At 40.7% G+C, this 24,873-nt stretch overlaps 1 protein-coding gene across 1 annotated transcript in view; it reads right to left on the reverse strand.

The window, feature by feature from the left end:
• Nucleotides 1–21,614, reverse strand: part of LOC143286860 (vacuolar protein sorting-associated protein 18 homolog) — a 60,894-nt gene extending 39,280 nt beyond the window's left edge. The window contains exons 1-8 of the mRNA XM_076594703.1: nucleotides 21,472–21,614; nucleotides 6,758–6,852; nucleotides 6,264–6,337; nucleotides 4,729–4,832; nucleotides 3,736–3,893; nucleotides 3,348–3,432; nucleotides 1,747–1,826; nucleotides 416–528 (exon numbers count right to left, since the gene is read on the reverse strand). Coding sequence (XP_076450818.1) covers nucleotides 416–528; nucleotides 1,747–1,826; nucleotides 3,348–3,432; nucleotides 3,736–3,893; nucleotides 4,729–4,832; nucleotides 6,264–6,337; nucleotides 6,758–6,841 — 698 coding nt within the window. The 5' untranslated portion in view covers nucleotides 6,842–6,852; nucleotides 21,472–21,614. The remainder of the gene's footprint in view (nucleotides 1–415; nucleotides 529–1,746; nucleotides 1,827–3,347; nucleotides 3,433–3,735; nucleotides 3,894–4,728; nucleotides 4,833–6,263; nucleotides 6,338–6,757; nucleotides 6,853–21,471) is intronic.
• Between the last annotated feature and the right edge of the window lie 3,259 nt (nucleotides 21,615–24,873).

Consider the following 24,873-nt stretch of genomic DNA (forward strand, 5'->3'; position numbering starts at 1 on the left):
AAGAACATACCCAGCATGCACAACCCAAAAACAGAGTATGGCTGCCTATGTGGCGGTGTAAATAAAAAAAACAGTCAGACACATAAAATGTTACATGTATGTCTGAGTGTGTATGTGTGTGTGCCTGTAATCTGATTGAATGACACAGGAAATGAATGACGAGTGCCCAGTGAAAGCTGTCAGTCAGATCTCCCAGGTAGGCAGCCTGTTGTGCAAATGACCCCATGTTTGTGGAGCAATTTGAGCTTGGTCTCCGACCAAGGATAGGCGCTAAATAAGTATCCATATTATCATCATCAAACAGGTCAACCACTGGATTAGAAATCCAACCAATTGTGACATGGCATCTCTTACAACCTGCAATCCCTATAATATAACCCCACTCCCACCCCCACCCCCACCCTCCAGCACTGACCCTGGGGTGGTGGCCAGGATGTAGTACTTGTAGCAGGCCAGGTCTGCGCAGGGCATGCGGTCAAACTGCAGTCCTGTCACCGGCTCCGTCCGATCCTTCCCCAGATTGAACAACTGTCAACACACACATTATCTTGGGTCTTATAAACCTTAAAATTTCATGACAATAAAGTATTGTATCACATTCTATTCTACACACACTGGTATGCAAAATAAATGAAACAACAATTAAAAACAAATAATGTATTTATATGGCACTGAATCTTGTGCAGAAACGAATAACAAATATTTTCATCCACAACTTTCACATGCATGCCTAACTGTAAACCACAGAGATGAAAGATAAAACTTAAAAATACATGTAGATAGAAGGCTAGAGACACTGGATGGAAAGCGGGGGTGGGGTGTGGGGGGATGGAGGAACTATTTTGGAAAGACTTGAAAGAGATGAGTGCAGGACTCAGGTGAAGCAAAAGAGAGAGATCATTCCACGTGTAAGGTCACGAGACTGAGAGCATCGGCCTACTGTGGAGTGTTTGAATCTAGGAACGCAGAAACAGAGTGGGTCTAAAGCTGACTGTCAACAACAAGAGAGAAGAAGGCAGTCACACAGACAGGGTGAGGCAGACTGATTAATGCATTTATAACAGAAACAGATCTGGATGCAAAAAGATCATTATAAAGCACGGCAGACAGAACTGCAGATTGTGACACGACATGAATTAACTCCTTCAAAGATTTAGGAACAGAATAATTTGCAATTCACTGACCTGTGAATAAATGTCAATTTCTTTCTAACAGAAAATAAATCTGGTTCATTCTTTCTTTTTTCTTGTTGAAGAAAAATGTTTGTCCACACAAAAAGTAAAACTCATGCTTTGAAGACTAATAATGATTAATTATTTTTCTTTTTCAGTAGCATTGCTTCCACACAACACATACCAAATCCCCTATATACAACCTTTTAATTTTTCTTGCAACAATGAAAAAATTATGGTGATACTAGTACACAAGTACACATGAGATCAACTATTCTGAAATGGATTTATGCATGTGAGAGTGTAGATAAGTACATGAATGCATATATCCAATAAGCAAATGAGGACTTGATTGTTCTTATATTATCATCTGGTACTGTTGAAGACAAAAAATGTAGGTGCTCTGCAACAGGAAAACAAAATATACCCATTTCAGATAGATTCTGAAAAACAAAAATACCTATTTCAAGTTGATTTCTGAAGACAAAGCATACCTCTTTCAGATAGATTTCTGAAAAACAAAACATACCTGTTTCAGGTAGATCTCTTTAAAAAAAAACATAACAAAATGTACCTGTTTCAGGTAGATTTCAATGTTGCCCTGGAAGAACCGGTTGTCATCATACTGTGACAGCTCTGTCTCAAATATCAGTCCTGTCAACAAATGATGTGAAAAAAAATATGTACATGCTGTACTGTGATCATATCTATTCATCCATGAACACAGAACAAAACTGTAAGAACCACTTCTACAAAGACAATTTTACTTTCTTCATTCTCTGACAACTCCTACCTCACATGCTGTGCATGTGTGGTCCTCATTCATGTCAAGTGAACCATTCAACCAATCAACAGATTTGTCAAGCCATAAACAATCCACTATTCTTCCAGTCAACTGAGCAGGCATACAAGCAGACAGGCAGACAGTTGTCGCCTGGTCAATAATTCAGGCAATAAATCAATGATAGAAAAGCATCTTTTATGCTTGCATGTTTTTAATGCTTTTGTTTATCTCTGATTCGAATGTCTATGTTTGAATGAATGCAAAAATTTCCCCTGTGTGGGATCAGTAAGGCGACTGTGTAACATACAGCACTGATGCATTGCTTTGGCTCGTCTTGTAAAAAGACAAGGAAAACAATCAAAGAGGAAATCATACATCCACACACCCTTCCACCCACAAACTAATCCATCTATCAATCCAGTACAACCCATCCATCAATTCATTACAACCTATCCATTATCCAATACAACCCATCCATCATTCCAATGTATCCATCAATACAAGACAAACCATCCATCAAGACGATACATCCCACCAATCAATTCAATACAACCAACCAATCAATCTATTACAACCCATCCACCAATCTATTACAACCCATCCACCAATCTGTTACAACCCATCCATCAATCCAATACAACCCATTCATCAATACAATACAACCCATTTATCAATTAATACAATACAACCCATCAATCAATCCAATACATACAACCCATTCATCAATCCAATACAACCCATTCATCAATCCAATACAACCCATTCCTCAATCCAATACAACCAACCAATCAATCCAATACAACCCATTCATCAATACAATACAACCCATTCATCAATACAACCAATTCATCAATCCAATACAACACACCAATCAATCAAATACAACCAATTCATAAATCCAATACAACCCATTCATCAATACAATACAACCAATTCACCAATCCAATACAACACACCAATCAATCAAATACAACCAATTCATAAATCCAATACAACCCATTCATCAATACAATACAACCCATTCATCAATACAATACAACCAATTCACCAATCCAATACAACACACCAATCAATCAAATACAACCCATTCATAAATCCAATACAACCCATTCATCAATACAACCCATTCATCAATACAATATAACCTGCCAATCAATCCAATACAACCCAACAATCAATCCAATACAACCAATTCATCAATCCAATACAACCCATTCATCAATCCAATACAACCCATTCATCAATCCGATACAATCCACAAATCAATCCAATATAACCTGCCAATCAATACAATACAACCCAACAATCAATCCAATGCAACCCAGCCCAGCCATCAATCCAGTAAACCTATCCAGCCTTATCCATCCATCCGTCCCACTGTCTGTGCCTACCTTTGCTGGTTCCGATCAGGATGGCCCCTGTGGACTTGTCATTAGCGTTCTGCCAGTTCCAGCCCACTGACTCCAGCAGGTGACCCTGGTGACACACATTCCAGAGAGAAACATGGTCACTGCATCAACAGACCTTGATTTATGTATAAAGCATCTGCAAGTTTAATAAAAAAAAAAAAGTGCATAATATTAATGGTAATGATTTTAAAACTTTAAAAAATTATAATAATAATAAAGAAACATTTAAAAAACACGCTTCCCTGGTGTGGTCAAAGCTCAACACACTTCATCAATTAAACACTGTCATTTGCAAATTCAGAAAGAAAGAATCAGACAAGAAGAAGGCTGGGGTTGCAACATAAGCAAACATCTCTGCATCCTAGCGCACCTTGAGTTTGATGATGGGTTTGGGTTTTCTGGCGGAGGTGCCAAGGGAAATATAGTAGTTGTCCAGGGAGTTCATGGAGACAATTAGGTGCCGCCCAGTGGGGTCCAGGAAGATCTGGTGGACACGGTCTGTCACAGGGCTGGGCAGCTCGATCTCCGCTGTGGACATTGCAACACCTTCACAATACAGGTTAGCTTTGCCATCCAGACACTCTTCTCCATACAGTGTCAACACCAGATGGTAATAATGGACAGTGAATCTTCACATAAATCAGAATTTAAGTTCATGTGCAGCTCATCCTTTTACACTTGTTTCCCAAACTATCAGTGCAAAGAACTCCAAAACAGACATTGTCAGATCCAGGCAAAGTTCTGCATTTGCAGGACTGGAAATCCAACAGTAACATTTTTTGTTGCACTTATAATGAATGAGGAATCTATTCATTTATCTGACAGTAATGCTTCTTGCTGCACTTAAAATGAATGAGGAATCTGTTTATTTTTCTATTCTTGTTGCATTTAGCCCAGCAGACCACATAGGGCCACATCAGATCTGAATACATTGTCAGTACTGATCCCATAGAACCCCAACCCCATCCCCCCACCCATAAACCACCCCAAATGAAACAAACAAAAACCCACCTTGAAAAGAAAATCAGGCATAAGTACAGTCATATTCCGTCAAATAAACCTAGGACATGCCACTGATATAGATCCGTCTTTTTTTATACAAGAAAAAAAAAGTAACTGAAACACAAACAAAAGTATACACAATACACAAAATTATACATAATACTAGACACACAGAACCAAAACATGCCAATGGGCAATTAACACTAAAGAGGAAGATATGTCTGCTGGATCTGGAATAAGTATATATATAAAGCTCAAATGCCTTCGCACACCCAACACCCCACACAAATACACCCATTTGTGCCACAACCTACAGACATTCACACAGTGACAAAGACTGAAGCATGACAGCGAAGCTCACATGTTGTCTGAGACTCTATCTCCACACGAGCCAGACAGTTGGTGGAGAGGGCCACAACCAGGATGTTGTTGCCTGCACACAGGTGTGTGATGGTGGCACTTGGCCTGGGGCACACACAAAACCATTGACATCATAAATAACTACAGGAAAGGTTCATAATGAAGAAAATGGTTGAGAGTCCCATAGCCTTTTAAGGCCATCAGGGCAACTAATTCATACCCATTGTGTCTGGGGCTCAGCATAACAAGGCGTGGCCCAAACCTTTCCTTCCGCCATTTTTACATTCCCCAACATAATTCAGGTTCTCGTTCATACCTGGATGCAGTGAGGAAAATCATAGGAAAGTGCCTTTCCTGAAAATACAATACCAGGCTGAAAAAATACCTTGAACCCTGATCACTGGAGAACACTGGATCAGATTCAGTAAACAGAAGTCCAGTGCCTAACTGACTCTGTCACGGTGCTTCTGAAACTGCAGAAAAAAATGTATCTAGGTCATTGTTTGCAACACTATGTAATATATTTTATATTCCTCAAAATGTGAACTGTGTTTCTTTTTTCAGAACACACAAAAACAGGTCAAATATCATATTCCATGATTTTTCTGAATGAAGTATTACAAAACAAAATGCTGATAATGAAAAAATGTATTGATACCTTCTAGCTCTATTCTTTGTGGAACTGACTGTTTTTATGTGCGCACACACACACACACACACACACACACACACACACACACTTCATGTGCATGTGTGCCTGCATGTATGTGTGTCTGTGCATGTGAATACAAATTGTGCAACTCTCCAGCATAGTCATGTATACAGGTGCAATAGTTATGAATTTCAGATTTCAGATGTGTACGCTACTGCCATACCCACTGAGAAGTCCTCACATACACACACAGGTGATCATCACTGCAATGTATGTATAGCGGGTGTGATGATTCCTCTTTTCCACTGTTAATTTGCATAAGTTCGTGCATGCATACGTACGTGTACATGTGTGTTTGTGTGCGCAGTTAATCAATTTTGGGTGTGCCTGCTTGTGCATGGGCATTTGCTAGTGCACTGAGTCTGAATTAACTTAGAGTTCTAAATGTGTTACACAAATGCCATTCATTATCAGTATGTAAGTTAACTTTCCATCAAACATGAAAGCAAACCCAAAATTACATTTGCTTGATGATTAGCAGAATTTGCTATAATTCTGAGGTTATAGTCATTATACCGAAATATCATGGTAAATCTTAAAAGCCATTATGTTGATTAAGTGGTTCAGTTTTCTGTTTTTCAACATGCTATTTCCAGGAAGAGTAGCCAGAATTTCATACAGAGAAACATGTTGTGACAATACAATACACTTGCAATGGAAAAAGGCAACAGATGCCTGATCCCTGCAAAACACCCAGTACTCTGATCAGGTCTTGAAACAAATCCATCCCTGGGTAAGTTTTAACAAAGGTCTGTTGTACGCTGTAGTAAATCCATCTTCACAGCTTTCAAAACAGCACAAACAGAATCTTTTTCTCTCCTTACTTGTAGTTCAGTTTCACCCTGTTGAAGATTGGCTCTTCACTCTCCAGTTTCCTGTCCAAGTACCCTGGTGACATCTGTTCAAAAGACCACACACAAAATTCAAAATTTAAATCATCTTAATGTCACATACAGATGATAAACATGATACTCAGGCAGCTGATACACACACACACACACACACACACACACACACACTCACACACACCTCCTTGCTACCTGCTCTGTCTGTGGTTCAGTTTTAAGAAGAGCTGCCTGTGAGCTATCCCTTGATCAATGAAATGCATTCTCTCTCTCTCTCTCTCTGACCTCCCTCTGTCTATCTTGGTAACAAAATACAACTGATACATGTCTAAATTAGAAAGTGCATACTGTACTCACAATTGGAGAAGTTTGCTTTCATAAAGACTGCCAAGATAACTTGTTCTGGTGCAGCAGAGCTATACACACTCAGTCAATTCAAAAGCACCAGTACAGGATATCCATCGTCTTCTTACCATTTCCTGCAGTGTACTTGGCACAGGTCCAGCAGACATACTACGTGTTGATTCCTCTTCATACTGATCTAAGATTGAAGCCATGATGATGATCTCTGAAGGCAAAAGTAAAAACAAACATTTTATCACATTCAACAGTTCATAAAGGGAATAAGAGTTTCTTTTTCCTTTTTTCAACAGTGTTAATTTACAATATAGCGCTGATTCTTGTGCAGAGACAAATCAAAGCACCTACACTTGTTACAGATCAGTCATTCACAAGCATGCATAAATCTAATTCAGAGAGATGAAAAACAAACTTATACTATAAATTCCTATAAACAGAAGGAAGAGAAAAAATGAAAATGAAAATAAAATAAAATTAATTAATTAAAAATAAAAATTAGAAGGAAGAGGCAGGAAAGCCAGAGATTTGATGAAATGAAAGAGGGGGCACATTCCAACTCAAAGTCAGAGAAAGAGCGGCAGCAGGCTTTTACAGTGTTTGAATCTGGAAATGCAGAAACAGAGTTTGCCAGCTTTTGTCCTTGTCTAACTTGTTTCACAGAATTCAAAACAACCTATCAGCACACCCAGACTCTATGATCTATCCTGCACCACCACACCAATAACATAAACACTGCTGACAGTTCTTTGACTTCATTGAATAATGTGATCCAAACAATTCTCATTCCTGCAGATAACATTACATGAGCGGAACAACTTGTTAAACTAAAGCAATCAAGGCCATTGACACCTTCATGTTCAAGGCCTTTCAAACACATTAACAGGTTTCTTTCTTTCTTTGAGCAAATGGCTCCTCTTCCAAAAGTGACAGTTTTTAAGAAAACTTGACTGCAGTCACAACAATGAATACAAAGAAGACTGAGAGTCTGAATTCTGCCATAGTAAAAATTCAATGCACACATCTTAGTGCCATGTTATAAAAATGTCAACACAGCTGAGGCAAAGTCAAAACAGTGTATCTTAAAATTAATTAATGTATAATTTAACAATAATCTGGTTGTTGTGCATTATTCATTTATGTATCTTGAGCCCATCAAAGTTGGTTCTGGATACCATGAATGCAGCCAGTGCTATTTTTTTTTTAACAAAGACTGGATGAGCACAATTCAGCATAATAAAATTTTTTTTTTCTGAAACAACTGTAGAATGTACCCAGACTAATTTGCATATATTACTCTGGTAAGGGGCAGTGAGGAAATGGCAATGTGACATTTATTATGTATCCCATGTACCAACATGGTGATCACTTTGATTTTTTTTTTTTTAAATCTGTCTTGCTAAAGTAACTGTTTCAGAATCTGTTCAACATTGCTTCGAAGGTCTTTCCTTTAAGTTTAACAACTTTAACAAGTCAGTTAACCTGCAAAATCAGTACTGACCATCAGTATCAGTATGCCATATATCAGTGATGACACACTGATAAAAATTTTTGAAAAAATAATTTTTTTCAAATTCTAATAATGTTCAATCTCTATAAACTGGACTATTATTGTTACTATCTTCAATCTTCTGGTCACACCATCTTGTTTAGACCTTGAAGTGACTTGGGTGTGCACAGTGCTTAAAAGAAAGGGGGGGGGGGCAGGGAGAGAGTGATGGATAGACCACATATAATTATTTCACTATTTCTACCTTTACATAATATATAATCTCTATAAACTAGACTATTGTTATCATTATTATGTTCAATCTCATAGTCACACCGTCTTGTTTAGGCCTTCAAGTGACTTGGGTGTCATTGTGCTTAAAGAGAGAGAGAGAGAGAGAGAGAGAAGAAGAAGAAGAAGAAGGGACAGTGTGAGGGGTAGATCATAGACCTTTATAATTTCACAATAATCTAGGCAGGACTTCTCCAGCTACCAGTGTTCCCTGGGAATCATCCTGACTGGTACAGCTCTAGCCCATCATTCACTGTTACTTTGAGTTTGATCTGTGGTCTCTACTCGGAGGTTTTAAGTTAGGTAGCCGGCTAAGCTCCATCTTGAATTCCATGCTGGAACAGTTCTTAGGAAAAAAAAAAAGTTTGTACAAGTTTGTCTTTGTGGCAACTTGCCTGAACTTACTTTAGGGTGTGTTTGCATCTCGTGCGGGTGGTGCCAGGAAAAAAACATGGTTCTGATGGGATGTCAACCAATCCATTTACAATTTTGTAGAACATGGATAGTCGACACTATTTCCTTCGCGATTCAAGCGATTCCCACTTTCATTTGTTGAGCATAGCTGAGATGCATTGGTTGTGTATTAGCAACTGGCCTCTCAGTGGAGTATGGTGTGTAATCCCGTTCAATATGATTGCTAAAAATTACAAGTAAAATTGATTTTATTGCTTTGTTGGCTTGGTCTAGGTAGCGGCAGCCCCCATGGCCGATGCCGGGAAACCTATGAACGCCTAAAAAATTGACTAATTTTGAAATGCATTTTCTCAAATTTGATTTCATTTTGTGAAAAACTATCCAACTGAAATAATCATTTATCATCCATATTTTTAATTTTTATTGTGTTTGCTTTATGCAATGCGTGAATGAGTTCGCGGATGGAAGAAAAAAAGTGTACTGTAACGCGAAATAGCGATCCTTGTTCAATGGCGGCCGGCGTCTTTCTGAGCGCGACACAGTTAGTTTCAACCACATAGTGGAAAAAATCGCATCCGTTGTTTTCCATTCATTGGTTACTGTTCGAAAAACTGGGAGCCGTGAAAGGCGAAAGTTCAAGGAGAACTTTCGTGTGTTTTTTTCCAAGCCTTGGGCGAAGTAGGGTAGTTAGATCTGAGCGCAAAGTTACGGGAATTTTTCGGCTATCTTTCAACGCCTCGCGCAGTTCGAAAAAGAAATCTGACCCTACGGGTTACTGTATGAGCGGTAAAGAGCATTTTCTGATGATTTCAATGGTATCCGAAACTACTATTTTTGATCCATGAGCAATTTGCTCAAGCGATTCAAAAGCAGGTACCCCTCTTCGTCAGTTGCGTCGGCCCAATCAACATTCGACACAGGAGATCGGCACTTCAGCTAACACAAAAATGGCATTGTTTCTCCAGAAAATCTTAAGTTTCATCGGTAAGTTTTATATTATTTTTGAAAACGAATGTCTTTAGCACTTTCATGCACAATATTGAGCTGAAATTCTCTGAATCAGGATTTTGATCGATGTTAGTAACTGAGCAGCTTGGATCTATTTCATAAGTGTTTTCGTAACGTGACGCCGTGTTTCAATCGGAACACGATTTATTTTTTTCGGAGTAAAACACACAAAACCTATTGATACAGAATGAAAAATGGACATGTTAAAACGGAGCCCATGAATTCCAATTACTAATATTTGATTGATTTTTGCTTTAGTAAGCAAAATATTACCTGGGTCTAAAACCGGAAGTGCTCGGGACAGCATTAGCGTCGTCTGCTACAGACTCGGTGAATGTTAAATAAGTGAGTAAAAAAATTGGAATATGGTTTCTTTTTCATTCAGCATCACACAAAAGTCTGATATTCTAGTTGCATTTTGCTTCTATAGCTGTGAAACTTTATCTCAATATATACAGACAGATAGATACTATGCTCTCACATTCCAGAAAGAACAAGAACACCAATTCATACTAACCCCTCCCCCCCCTCCCCTCCTCCCCCTTTCTCCACTGCAAACTTCACTTTAATAATTTGCTGAGAGTTGTATAATCATTCCCCTCACTTGTCTCTGAGTATCTCCCACCAATGGTAAGGAGAGGGGAGGGGGTTGTCAATGGTTGTGGCAAACTTGGCACTGAGCCAAATCACTGACCACTTGCTCCGGCTTAGAATCCCTGACTGCTGACAGTGATATAATCCACCACCTCTTCCCTCCAGTCATCCCCTTCCCCATTTCTTTCCTGTCAGTGGAGTAGGTGTGTGTGTGTGAGAGAGAGAGAGAGCCAGAGCAAGTTTGCATTTGCACATGTATGCTTGTGAGTATGTGTATGTCTGAGTATGAAAAAAGTGTAATGTGAAGAGATACATGATTAATTTGAACAGTGCAGGCAACATCCTGTTTCTTCAAAAATTTAACACCAATTTTTAACAAACTAAAATTAGTAAAAAGAAAATCAGTACAATAACACCCATAGCGTAAGTTGTACATCAGGTTCAGTCAAGTCAAACTATATAACACTATTAGGAATCCAGCCATTAAGATAGTATAATTGTGTGTGTGTGTGTGTGTGTGTGTGTGTGTGTGTGCACGCGCGGGGGGTTATGTAACCCATGATATGCTGTGCATCTAGACTGCATGAAACAGAAAACAAAGGGAAGTAAACACATATTTCATGAAATGATAAAATGCAAAATACCATGCACATATTGTGAATGAAATATTCAGTTTGATATATATCTAAGACATGCATTCTCACATACACACACAAATAAAGATGAGTACACAAAATATATATAAAAGAATAAGATACTAAGTATGATGTGCATATTAACAATAAAATATTCAATATTTAGTAATCATATATACATAAGACATTAAGTAATACTTTCATCTCAGTCATGAAATGTAGCACCCTGAAGTGGAATTTCTGAGTAAATAATCGCATGCAACAAAGACATCCATAAGATGAACAGTACAGATGGCAAAGTTCTTGTCAGCAACTGGAAAGGACAGACCCCTAAAAATTCAGCCTCAATTGTCAAAGCATAAGTTGTTGCTGCAATTTGAGTTATTGTGTGAAAGGCAAATGCAGCCAGATAGTTCAGTGCGGTGAATTTTGTGTTGCTGTTGAATGAATGCTTACCTGTTAGTATGCCATTTTATAATTCTGTTATCACAGTGTTTTCCTCCCACTCAAAACACTCAGAAATTGACAAAAGCCTAAACATATATTAAACTGAGAGCTCTTGTTTTGGTTTTAAGTTTTAAATTGAACATAACATTTGTTCTTTCTTATGAGCTGATCTGTGTATCTAACATGTTGCAGAAACAGCTGCTTATGGCAGCGTTTGCAAGACCTATTCCATGATCCAAAAAGGCCAGTATAAACATCTCAGGTAGCGAGCAGCATGTTATTGCTGATGCCAGGAAACCTGTGAGTGCCAAAAAAATGAGAGATTTTTTGGTGTGCATTTTCTCTTGTGAATGCCATTTTGTGAAGAAATAAAGATGCATCATCCACCTTTTATTTCTTATTTATTGTGTTTCTTCTATAATGAAATGCATGACTGGGTTCATGGATGGAAGAAAAAACTAGAGAGCTGAAAGAAAATAGATTTATATATCTGTCATTTTTGCTAGCAACTTATGTAATATTTGCTCCTTCCTGGGAACCTTGGTCGTGGAATGCCCCATCAACCTACCCATTCTGTATAATGCTCTCAAGTTGCATTCGTTTAAAAATTTGTAGTAATTTTGAAGATGATGATCAGCCTGGACCACTGGTAACTTATTGTGGCTGCAACTTCAATATTTTTTTCAAAAACAAAAATTTTGAAGAAGTCTCATCTGCAGCATGCACCCTTTTTTAATGAGAAAATCAGGTATCATTCCTTTTCTGCCAACATTAGAGGGAAGTTTTACGGTTGATTTTAATTTATTTTGAAAGCTGACATTTCACTTAATACACACACAAAATTTCATGGTCCTACTTGTGACAGTTACTGAAATATTCATCTTTGCAGCATGCTACCCCAATAAACAGTCTTTTTTCCACTGGTCAAATTGAAGATTTTTCAAAGTTTGAGACTCTGATACTTAAAATTCAGTCAACTGTCCTGCCTGAAAAAAATTCAGTGCACTTTCTGTGATGTAATCTGCAAGATATTTTATTTTGAAATTCAACTGTCTATTCGTTTCAGTGCTGTAGACCTTCAAAGTTGCTATTCTGTGCACATTGACACGTCTTGATTTTCTATTTCCTCCTACTTTGACAGACATATTTTCCAGTTTCTTTGCTGCTGAAGTGTTAGTGTTTTCTTGTGCAATATACCATTATCATATGGTTTTTAAAAGTATATGAGTTTTCATTACAGTACCCTCATGGACAGTATAATATAACTGTGAAAATGTGAGAATATTAAGTACTAACAGCATGTACGCATCGTCACATCTTTAAAATGGAATATCTTCAGAACCAATCAAGATATTCACTTACTTTTTTTTTTGTTTTTCTTATATTGTCATGTTGTTTCCCAAAAATCACATTTCAGTCATTGTAATGAATATTTAAATTTTCACTGCCGCCACCTACTTGGTCTGGGACCGCTCAATCCACAGAAATACAGGTTCAAATTTTCCCACTCCTCACACCCCCCCCCCCCCTTCTGCGGCTATGTTCCCTAACACACCCCTCACCGGGGGTGGAGTGCACTCCATATTTGCTAAAAATGACCCCTTTTACATAAAAAATGTGTTGATTTGTAGGTTTTATGTGCTTCTGAGTTGCTTTATGGCATTTTCAGATTGTTCAGAAATACCTTATTTTGTTTATCACTATGTCTGATGATACACCCTGCGCAGGCACAAGCGCAATACCGCTCTGGAGACTGGGAAGGATATCTGGCTGCACTAGAAAACAACATCAAGTATTTCTTTGCCCATGATTTGCTGAACTATGCTCGTCTGATGCCAGAGCACCTTGCCCAAATGAATGCTTTGCAAAATGATGACCCATCCACAAGGAAAGCACTGAAATAGGAGGAGTTTGTATTATACTCCATGTTTGGTGTTACATATACTTACCATGTCAAACTGATGCAAACTAGGCCTATTGGTTTGCTCTGCTTGGCCAAATTTCGCGCGGCTAACAGTGAAAAGACGGGCCCACCCACTCTCAGCCAATCAAACGCCTCTAAAAACTATAAGCGCTTAATCATTCTGTGGCCATGAACAAAAATGCCCCATGAGAACCACGGCGGAGACGCGGGGACGGACGGTCGGGCATTCGAGTTTGACATGGTAAGTATATGTAACACCAAACATGGAGTATAATACAAACTCCTCCTTTTGGTGTCATATACTGTACCATGTCAAACTGATGCAGAATTTAAAGCAAATGGAGGAGGGCAACGCCTACTGGTTCATATGGGGAGCCCTTGTAACTGAGACGGCAGTGTTAGCCGCGACAAAGGAAATCCCCTTGGAACCGTCAGCCCTGGTCATACGGAAATTCCTGAGGTAGAAGTTGATGAAGGGATTCTCAGACCGCCAGAAGGCTGCCTCCAAGACATGGTGCGTTGGCACTGAGTGCTGGAAAGCAGCCGAAGTAGCTATGGCCCGCACTTCGTGTGCTCTGGGATGAAGACAGCTGATATCCCAGTGTGCATGAGAGTAGGCTCTACGAATGACTTGGGAAACCTGGCGGGAAATGGTGCCTGCAGCGATGTCTTTCTTGTAATTCTCATTGAGGGAGATGAGCAGACACCTCAGAAGAACGCCTATGGCGAGACCTATCCCAATAATATTTGAGACACCGAACAGGGCAGGTGCCTATCCTCATCATCTTGGGCAAGAATATCAGACAAAGGTCTGACCCTCAGAGAGGGGGAAGGAACCTCAGGGTCTTGGTTCTTAGCCAGAAACTCTGGAACGAAACGAATAGTGATGGAACCATCTCTGTGGAAGGCCAGATCTTGTGGCATTCCACTAAGCCCATGCAGCTCACTTCTACGACTGCCTGTGGCCAGCCACAGAAGAAAAGTGGTCTTGAGGGTGAGGATGTCAAAAGGAATAGTCCCCAATGGTAGGAAGGGCTGTTTTCGAATGAAATCCAGCACCCGGAACAAGTCCCAGAGGGGCACTCTTCTGGGGTCTCTAGCTTCCTTCAGAGGGGCACCCCTAGCCACCTCTCTGAGCAGGCAATCCGCTTTAAAGGCGGAACCACCTAGCTGTTTGCATTGTGGTACAGAAGGCAGACCTGTACCCTCGCACAGAATTAGCAGACAGGATGAGAACCGAGGAGCAGAGAGCCAGAAAGTTGGCCAGCTGCATGCTCGTAAGGTTCGTAGGGGTAATGCCCTGAGCTGTACACCACCGCAACCATTTCTTCCAGCGAAAGTCATACAAAGTCTCCGTTCCCTGCCTCCTTGCTCTGGTGACTATGGAGAGGAGGTCAGAGGAGGCACACCCCTGGGTCAGCGCAGCCGACACAGAGGCCGACCGAGGGGTCGAGGACTTCGATGGTGATGCTGACAGTTCCGACCGCACAGCAGCCATGCGTGCTGGTGGAGCAGTTGAGGATTGGAATGCGGAGTGCCCGAGCGAGGCTTCCTCAGCAGATGAGATTTGGTTTCAAGTTCCAGGGGTGGGAACATGTGTCAAGGACTGAAGGTCCGGAAACCAGGTCTGGGCTGGCCATTTCGGCGCAATGAGGATCAGCTGCGGGTGTTCCAATCTGTCTTTCCGTATCACCTTGGACAGAATTGGAAAGGGAGGAAACGCGGAGGCAATCAGACTGCTCCAATCTAGAGAGAGAGCATCCACTGCCCACGCTTGTGGTTCGGCAACCGAAGAGACGGAAGTGGGAAGTCTCTTGTCGAACAAGGTCCACCATCGGCCAAAACAACTGTTCCCACACCCCCTGAAGGCTGTCCTTGTCCAGGGTGCACTCTGTGCGTATGACACTCTTGGACCTGCTAAGAGCATCTGCCAAGAAGTTGGTTTTTCCTGCTCAGTGTCTCGCTGAAAGTGCAATGCCCTTGCTGTGGCACCAACACAGAATGTAAGAATACAATAAACACAAGCCGCATGCAACAAAATAAGGCCAAAAGGATACGCTGAATAGCCGAAAAAAGCGTAAGACGAGACAGAGCGTAAACCTGACAAGATGGCGTGGAGAGCCTTGGCCAAAGGAATGATTAAGCGCTTATAGTTTTTAGAGGCGTCTGATTGGCTGAGAGCGGGTGGGCCCGTCTTTTCACTGTTAGCCGCGCGAAATTTGGCCAAGCAGAGCAAACCAATAGGCCTAGTTTGCATCAGTTTGACATGGTACAGTATATGACACCAAACAGAAGATTTTGTTGTGGCCAAATCAGAGGTCCCATTCACTGCTGTTCAGTGACTAGGCACTGGAGCAAGAAATCAAGGATTTGAAACGCCATGGTGGTATAGTGGGACCAAGACAAGATTATGCGGCTGTTGATCGACTTGTTACTACCACTCCCCATCTCGCTCACATGGTGAAGCAGTACCTCAGCGGTTTCCCATGATTCTGGCATACTCCAAAACAGTGTGAACATTACCAGCTCTCTGGGAGCATTGCAGAGAGGACTGACAAAATGCGCTGAAACTATGTCACTCTGTTGAGAAACAATGCGCTGGCAACCAATTCACAGAGAAGACACCTCTGAAGAACCTGACTTCGTCCGCTCTTGTGCCAGAAAATGCAAAGGATGACATCCTACATTTGGCAGACAAAGGTCAAGAGCGCTTTGAAGAGTTCATCCAGAATCGATTGCTGGAAAAGTCAGCATCAGCGTCAGTTTGGGACTTCATGAAAAAACTCAAGCTGAAATCGTTCCCCAACTTCATGGAGAAAACCAAAGTTTCTGTGGGTCAAAAGGTTGTCAAGCTGCGAGAAGAGTGTCAACTGCTTGGCAGGTTCTTGATCATTCTTGGAAGCAGACCTGACTTGGTGCCCAAATTAGAGGACACGATAGGTGAGTTCGAGATGGCAGTGGTACCATGTTCAATTTGTACTGTTGACGGTTCATTCTATCTTCCTGCTGACAAAGCGAATCTGATGCACTGCAATGAGCAGGCACAGCCAGGATCAGTAGAACCTGCTCCCCCTGACACACCATCTTCCATTCCACAAGTTCTAATTGCTGATGTAATGGCTGTGCTCCAGTGAATGAAGAAAACTGCATCAATGAAGAAACTCTCTGATCTTGAGCATGCTTTCATCAAGCGCATTGAGTTCATTATGCTCGGATACTAGGAGGGTTGTGTAGTCTTTGACAGATACCTTGATGAGTCCTTGAAAAACAAGACACGACAGAAGAGAGCAGCCACCTCCACAGAGTTTGACATCCGCCCAGAAATGAAGCTCACATTGTCTCTCAACGAGCTTCTGTCTTCATCCAGAACCAAAAGGACCCTGACGTGCATGTTTGCTCAAGGCCTGCTGCAGTACTTCTCCAGCAACACAGCATTCAAGCTGGTCGTCGTGTACGACAACAAAGTCAAACAACAGGATTTTGAAGAAGACCATTCGCATGAAAAGGCGGACACTTTGATACCTCATCAGGTCCTAGTATCAGTGTCTGAAGATGCTTGGCGTGAGGTATACGTCTGGTCACCTGACACTGACGTTTTGGTTCTCCTACATCTCGCCTCTTCTGGTCGCCTTGACGCTCAGACACGGTTGAAATTCTTGACTGGATGGGGTGCCAAGTTCAGGGAGATAGACGTGTTGGAGCGTGCACAAGCAGTTGGACCTCACAAATGCCAAGGGCTCATAGGCTTCCACAACTTCTTGGGTGCTGACTGGGGTTTGGGAAATTTGTTGGCATTAGCAAGAAAACCTGGGCTGATGCGTATTTGAAGCTTCCAGAAGATGACGCAGCCGTCGACTGCTCCAAGGAGCTTGGAGAAGGGTCTGCCCCAAGTGATCTGGTTGATGGGGAACTGCTATCCTGTTCAAGGGTTTGGAACCTTTTGTATGCCATGTATACAGTTCTACAGGCCCCACATCCTTACTAGCGCTGTGATGGGAGCTCTTCGCTTCGAAAAACATGGAAGGAGAGATGCTACCTCCCACTCGCTCTGCCTTCCTGCCTCATATCCTGCGAGCAAACTATGTGGCCATGCGGGGTAAGTCTCACTACACCAGTCATCCTGCACTTCCTCCTCTTGAAGAAAATGGCTGGAAGATCGAGGATGGTGTGTACGTTCCTGTGAGATGCCTAGCTCTTCCTGCTCCACTTGCTGTCATAGAGCTGATCAAGTGTTGATGCAAAGCAGGATGCAGCATGGCGGCATGCAGATGCTCCAGTAATCGCCTTCCTTGCACCCCTCTCTGCAAGTGTTATTCTGGGGAATGCTTGAACATGTTCAGGCCTACACGTGAACAAATGGAAGAAGGGGAATGACATGCTTACGACTGTACAGGGCTTTAGCAAGACTACTATGCCCTAATGCTGTTTCCACCAGACTTTTCTGCTACATCGCAGTGCACGTGAAATGTTAGCGTTCGCTTTCCGAACTACAACTGTGTGGCATATTTACCTCACATCAGCTGTGTGAAAGTTGACTTTGTTGTGGGATGGCAAGTACCAGGTGCTTGCTGTTATAGCTTTATCAGGAGAACATTTTTGACAATTTTCCCCCTACATAGAGCACAGGTACGTTTGAATATGGTTGTTTGTATAAATGCAAATTACAGGCCTGCCAAACCCTTGTAGTGCTTACCAGTATGTTTTCACTGAAACAAGTATAGTTTTAGTTGTTTGATGAACTTTGAAAGAAGTAAATGTTCAGCAATATTTTTAATACCAAATTTTGGAAGTGTGGGATACACAGTTTTAGTTGTCAATAATTTACAGGAAGTTTGCATTTACATGTATGATTCTTTCTATGTATAGGCCTTTTGGTATAGGCCACGTTGCAGTCAGACTGTTTGATATATGCTGCAATTTTAATGTCAAGCGATTTAAAGTTCTTCTACTATCATAACTTGCATGTGTGCTTTTCCTACTATTAAAATCTTCTTGATAGAAACACTTCGATATGGCTATTTTTTTGTACTAGGGATGCAATAAGGTGTACCAGACGTTTGTTTTCGTTTTTTCTGCTTGCAGTCCTAAGATTTCTCAGGAGGAATCCTACCATATTGTTGGCCTTCTTTGTGGCTTTATCAACATGAGAATTCTAGGTCTGTTCTTTGTTAATAATAATAATAATAATGGATACTTATATAGCACACTATCCAGAAATCTGCTCTAGGTGCTTTACAAAAACGCTTTTGATAACATAAAACATTATCTATGTTACATACACACACCAAAATGTGACCACACACACACACACACACACACACACACACACGCACGCACGCACGCACGCACGCACGCACGCACGCACACACACACACACACACACACACACACACACGCACGCACGCACACACACACACACACACACACACTGCATACATACATATTAACATGCATGTGTATCTAACAGCTACCCTAACACATACGCACACACAGGCAGGCACAAACTTACATAAACACACGCACACACGATACACATTCATATACATGCATGCAGTTGTGGACCTGCCACAATTGAACTTATTGCTGAGGGAAAAGGTGAGTTTTGAGACGAGATTTAAAAGATGCGAGGGAATCAGAATGACGGAGGTTATCAGGGAGCTTGTTCCACGTCTTTGGCGATTGAAAAGAAAACGATCTGTGTCCATAGGTCTTACTTCTGACGTGAGGTATCCTGAGAAGTCGAGTATCAGAAGAGAACGGAGCTGGCGAGACGGGGTATAGATATGGATGAGTTCAGAAAGATACTTTGGGCCAGATCCGTTGACTGCGGAAAAGGTCAGAGTGGATAGCTTATAGTCTATTCGATCAGAAACAGGCAACCAGTGGAGAGACTGAAGGAGAGGAGAAACATGGTCAAATTTAGAAGCTCTGCAAATGAGTCTGGCAGCGTTATTCTGAATTCGTTGGAGTCTGTCTAACAGGTATTTGGGAAGGCCGGCCAAAAGAGAGTTGCAGTAATCCAATCTTGAGAGAACCAGAGAGCATACAAGTGTCTTGGTTGCATCGGTTGAGAGTTGAGAGTTGAGGTGAATTCCAAGGTACCTGGAAACCGATGATGTTCTGGCCATGTAGTGCCCCTTTAGGTGGTTATGAACGGTCGCAGGCCTCCTTGATCATTATCATATTAGTAGTAGTAGTAGTAGTACAGGGACTGGCAGTCATCTGCCTAGACCTCTCAGCCTTTTTATGTCCCCATCGAATCTTCATCTTCACTTCTTCCATTTTATTTTATAAATTTATTTATTTTCTTCTTTTGTTTGTTGTTGTTGGGCGGGGTACGCAAGTACACTTCTGCAAGAAACTTTGTTTTATTCTTCATAGTCAAAAAATGTTTCTTTTAAGATGGTGTTGGTGTCAAGGAGATTTTTGAACATGTTAGTATTTTGTGCAAGTTTAACTTCAGTTGGTAGTGCATTCCATGTTTGTACAATTCGGTTAGCCAATGAGTTTTTTCTAATGCTGGTGTTGCAGTGTTCTAAACAAATTTTCTTTACTGAGTTCCTTGTACTATCATTGTCCGACATTCTAAAGATATGTCTTGCATTTACATCATTTATGTTATTTTAATGTCTTATAAGTTTCAATCAAATCTCCTCTTACTCTTCTACCTTTTAGTGAATGTAGATTTAAGTATGTAAGTCTTTGTTTATAACTCATATTCTTGCATTCTTTTTAATAATTTCGTTGCTCTTCTTTGGACCCTTTCTACTGCTATAGATCGTCTCTTAAGGTATAGGTGCCACACAATATTACCATATTCTACATGTGATCTAACTAATGCGTTATATAAATTGAGAAATATATCTTTATCTAAGTAATTGAAGGTTCCCTTAATTACACCAATCATTTGATTGGCTTTATTTATAATATTATCAATATGTGTATCAACTAGGATAGTTTATTGTCAAACATTATTCCTAGGTCTTTCTCACTATGGCATTTCTCAATATTCTGTGTCATGTTTTCCATTTTCATATGGTAATTGTTATTTGGATTTTTTTTTTCCCTATCTGCATTACTTTACACTTTGAAACATTAAAATAAAGGTTCCATTTGTCATACCATTCTTGTAGTGTATATAAATCAGTTGGTAATGTGAGACTGTTGTGTGCATCACCATAAATTTTAGTGTCATCTGCAAAAATTTTACACATACTGTCTATACAATCAGGAAGGTCGTTTATATATATTGTGAAAAGTACTGGTCCAAGAATACTGCCCTGTGGAATACACTGATTACGTTTGCACAAGCTGACTTTTCTTCTCCTATCTTAACTAACTGTGTACTACCTGTTAAGAAGCTTCTTGTCCAGTTCAGTAAGTTACCAGTAATACCATACGAGGCTAATTTTATTAAGTCTTTTGTGTGGGTCAGAATTGAATGATTTTTTTAAGTCTAAATAAATTATGTCAATAGATTTATTGCTATTTGTCATTTTAATCAGATCTTCGATTACTTCTAATTGTTGCGTTATGCATGATCTATTCTGTCTAAAGCCATGCTGACATTCTGTATTACTATTATTATTATCATTATAGCACCTTTCCGAGTAAAACACACTCAACTTCCCTGTATAATATAAAAACGACATGTAAAACATTACGAAAACATTCATATGACGACTTACAACATGCATTTAACTCTGCAGACATCCAACCAAACACTCAAACAGAGAAATGCGTATGTCATTGTGTGTAAACACACATTATATATGTATACACTAAACATACAAATCAAATATATACATATACTGTTTACAAACTTTGTGATAATAAAAGTTGTATTTCGCATATGGTCACGCTGTGACCGTGAGTGCAAGTTACCGATCTTACTCTTGAAACACCGGTCATGAGACTTCGTTCTCTCATTTCCGACGCCACAGACAGTCGATCAGCTGACCAAACACTTCGACAAAATGGGGTTCAAATGATATCGGCAAAATGTAATTTATTGCACAAAAGGCTTACCTCTAAATAAATCGTCCCGAAATAAGCAGTATCCCCTTAAGTTAATGAAGCATCAAATACAGGAAAATGAAGGTCCTTGCAGATTGATTTTCGTTTACACACCCACAGACCACAGCATCATTCACTCTTATAATTCGTCAGAGTTACACCCCTTGGCATTTGATGTATCTGTTCTTAACAATCTGTGTGTGTGTCCGTGTGTCTGTGTGTCCGTGGTAAATTTTAACACTGACATTTTCTCTGCAAATACTTTGTCAGTTGACACCAAATTTGGCATAAAAATAGGAAAAATTCAGTTCTTTCCAGTCATCTTGTTTAAAACAATATTGCACCTCTGGGATGGGCACAAAAAAAAAAAAAAAATGATGCCTAATTATATGCAAACTGCATTTACTGTTATATTTATATTTTTTGTATTCTCTAAACTTGGCACTTTGATCTGATATTCTGACACAACAACAAGAGGAGTCATTATTATCATTTTCTGTTCAAACAGGAACCTCTTTTGCTAACCATGGAATTTTTATTTATTTTGGAAACGTTTTGGTGCAGATAGTAAAAAAGGGAAATTACTCTGTAATTAATGCTAGGGGACTTAATTTATCACAAGTGAGTCTTGAAGGCCTTGCCTCTCTTGTTTAAAGTTGTAATCATCCTTTCAATCCCGATGATGATGTATGATGAGTATCAAGTTGATGATTAGTATCAAACAATAATTTCACGCCCACAATGAATATGTCCAAATTCACTACAGTGTCACGAAGAAACGGCTTTTAATCCCAAAAGAGTACAAGACAAAATTTACAAATTAAATAAACTTGCAGCTAAAATTACCGTGCTTTCTTTGTCTCCTTTGAGCAAATAATATCCATATTCACAACAGTGTCACGAAGAAACGTCTTTTAATCTTTTAATCCCTAAAGAGTACAAGACAACCTGGAGAGCACTGATATTCTCTGCCCAAAACAACCGCCTTCCGAAGAGGACGATCTTGTGAAACTGACACAGCTGCTCGGCTATATTGACGAAACCACATTTGAGCTAGACTGAAAAAGGAAACCGAGTTGACACAATTGTCCTTGACTTCTCCAAGGCCTTTCAGTACAACTGAAGGTCACTGCGGCCACGCCCTGCTTGTACACAAACTCAGATCAAGCGCTATGGAATCACTGAGATCAACTCAAAACCTGGATCAAAAATTTTCTTAAGGACAGGCAGCAAGCAGTTGTGGTGGAGGGAACTACCTCAGAATATATTCCAGTCAACTCAGGTGTTTCCCAGGGCTCGGTCCTCGGCCCTTCAGATGTCTCTTCCGTCTCTACATCAGTCAATGACCTCCCGCCAAAGTCAATCAAATCTAAGGCCAGATTATTTGAAGATGACACCATGGCCATGCAATTTCACCTGCAAAAGTGTTCAGTCCACTTTGAGTGTCAGTAGAAAGAGGAAAAAAATCGCACCTAACTACAAACTCCATGGCCATCCGCTGGAAAACGTCAACACCACAAAATATCTTGGTGTAACTGAACATCAAAGACGACCTACGCCGGCTGGGGGTCCCACAAGAAATCTACAACCAACAAAGCCAACAAGACCTTACTGAGGCTTTCTTCGGCACAACTTGAAGATAGGAAACAAGAAGACAAAGGAAACTGCGTACAAATTTGAAACCCTTGTTCGACCTATCCTGCGTCTGAGTGTGTGGGATCCCATACTGCAGTGATATCCAGGCCATCGTAAAGGTCCAGCGCCGAGCAGCAAGATGAGTCGCAAACCCGGCGACATCGACAAACGTCTCGTGTCAACTCCATCCGGCTTAGCTCCCTCAACTGGTACCCCCTACAAGTCAGACGGGGGAAAAAATCTCGCCTGGAGATGTTCTACAAGTTCTACCATGGTCTCATCTCCATCAGCTACCTACCAACACCATCAGACAGTAGGTCAGTTGAGATCCAGAAAAAACAACACCTGCAACTCCGACATCCCTGCCTGCAGGACGCAATACAGACAGATGTCTTTCTTCCCCCGTACCATCCCAGAATGGAACACGGCTCTGCCTCAGGAGGTTGTCACAATAGAGTCGCTGGACTGCTCCGACTGAGTCCAGACTCGTCTCCTGCCTGTGACACAACAGAGTCACAGACTCCTCCCCCCTCCACCCCACCCCAACACTTCTGTTTAGTCCCCCCCAACCCCCGCCTCTCCTCCCCCCCCCTCTCCCATACACAGCTGCCAGCAAGACCACCGCGCCACCCCCACCTTTTTTTTTTTTTTCTTTTTTTTTGTGTGTGTTGTTGTGGTTTTTTTGTTTGTTTGTTTGTTTTTTTCCTCTACTGGTAACTGAGTAGTGTCGTAGAAGGATAGGGCTGTGCCGCGGACGAGTGTATTCCGGGGACCGTTACGGTAGCCGGACTTGGCCTAGCTGGAGATGCGAACACACCAGTGGATTGCGCCCCATCTCCTCTATCAGTTACTGAATAGCCTGTACATCATCCCTCGTTAGCCCAGCTGCGCCCAACAGCAGCCTCCCACAACACGACATGCAATTTCATCAACATACTGATGTCGTCAAATAGAAGAAGAAGAAGAAGAAAACAACATTTACAAGTTAAATAAGCTGACAGCAAAAATGACTTTCTTGCCTCCTTTGAGCAAATTACAAAAATTAAAACTGGTTTCGGATATGAATATTTTCAGGCAATACACAAACGCTTTAACGCTCAACGAGTGTAAGACGACATTTGCAAATTTGATAACTAACATAAAACGACTTGTTTGCCTCCACTGAACGTATTCTATTTTCTTTGTAAAAATATAAACCGATTTTGGAGACAGGTATATTTTCAGACACATTAAGCCGATAGGTCGTTAAACTCCACTCTACCTTTTCGCAACTGATAATGCTCTGGTCATTCCATGTTTGATTGAAATCATCCCCAGTCACAGACGGTCACAGACAATTTATAGGCTCTCGTCGTACGCCATTGCGTCTCATTATTTCTGCTTCTCACTTATGACGACGACTTCGAAATTTGAGGAAGCTTATAAAGCACACACACACACACACACACACACACACACACACACACTTTCTCTTGTTGCAGTTGTCTCGGAGACAGAATTAGTCTACCTTATGTCAGTGTGTGTGTGTGTGTGTGCTCTGTCATTCCTTATTACTTTGAATTCTTCTTTTCCTTTTTGCCCTGATGGCTATTCAGCACTGATGTTTAAACATGTTAATTTATTTTTATTTTTTTTATTTTAATCTTAACCCCTGACAAAGCATCACATTATTTTTTCTTGGAGATTTTCTGAAGCTATTGATGACAACACACTGCACGATCCTGGTTTGGTCATGTAAATGACCTCCCCTGATAACTCTCTTCAACCGGGGGTCAATAA

This window comes from Babylonia areolata, chromosome 10 (genome assembly GCF_041734735.1).
Source record: "Babylonia areolata isolate BAREFJ2019XMU chromosome 10, ASM4173473v1, whole genome shotgun sequence".
Classification (NCBI taxonomy): Eukaryota; Metazoa; Mollusca; class Gastropoda; order Neogastropoda; family Buccinidae; genus Babylonia; species Babylonia areolata.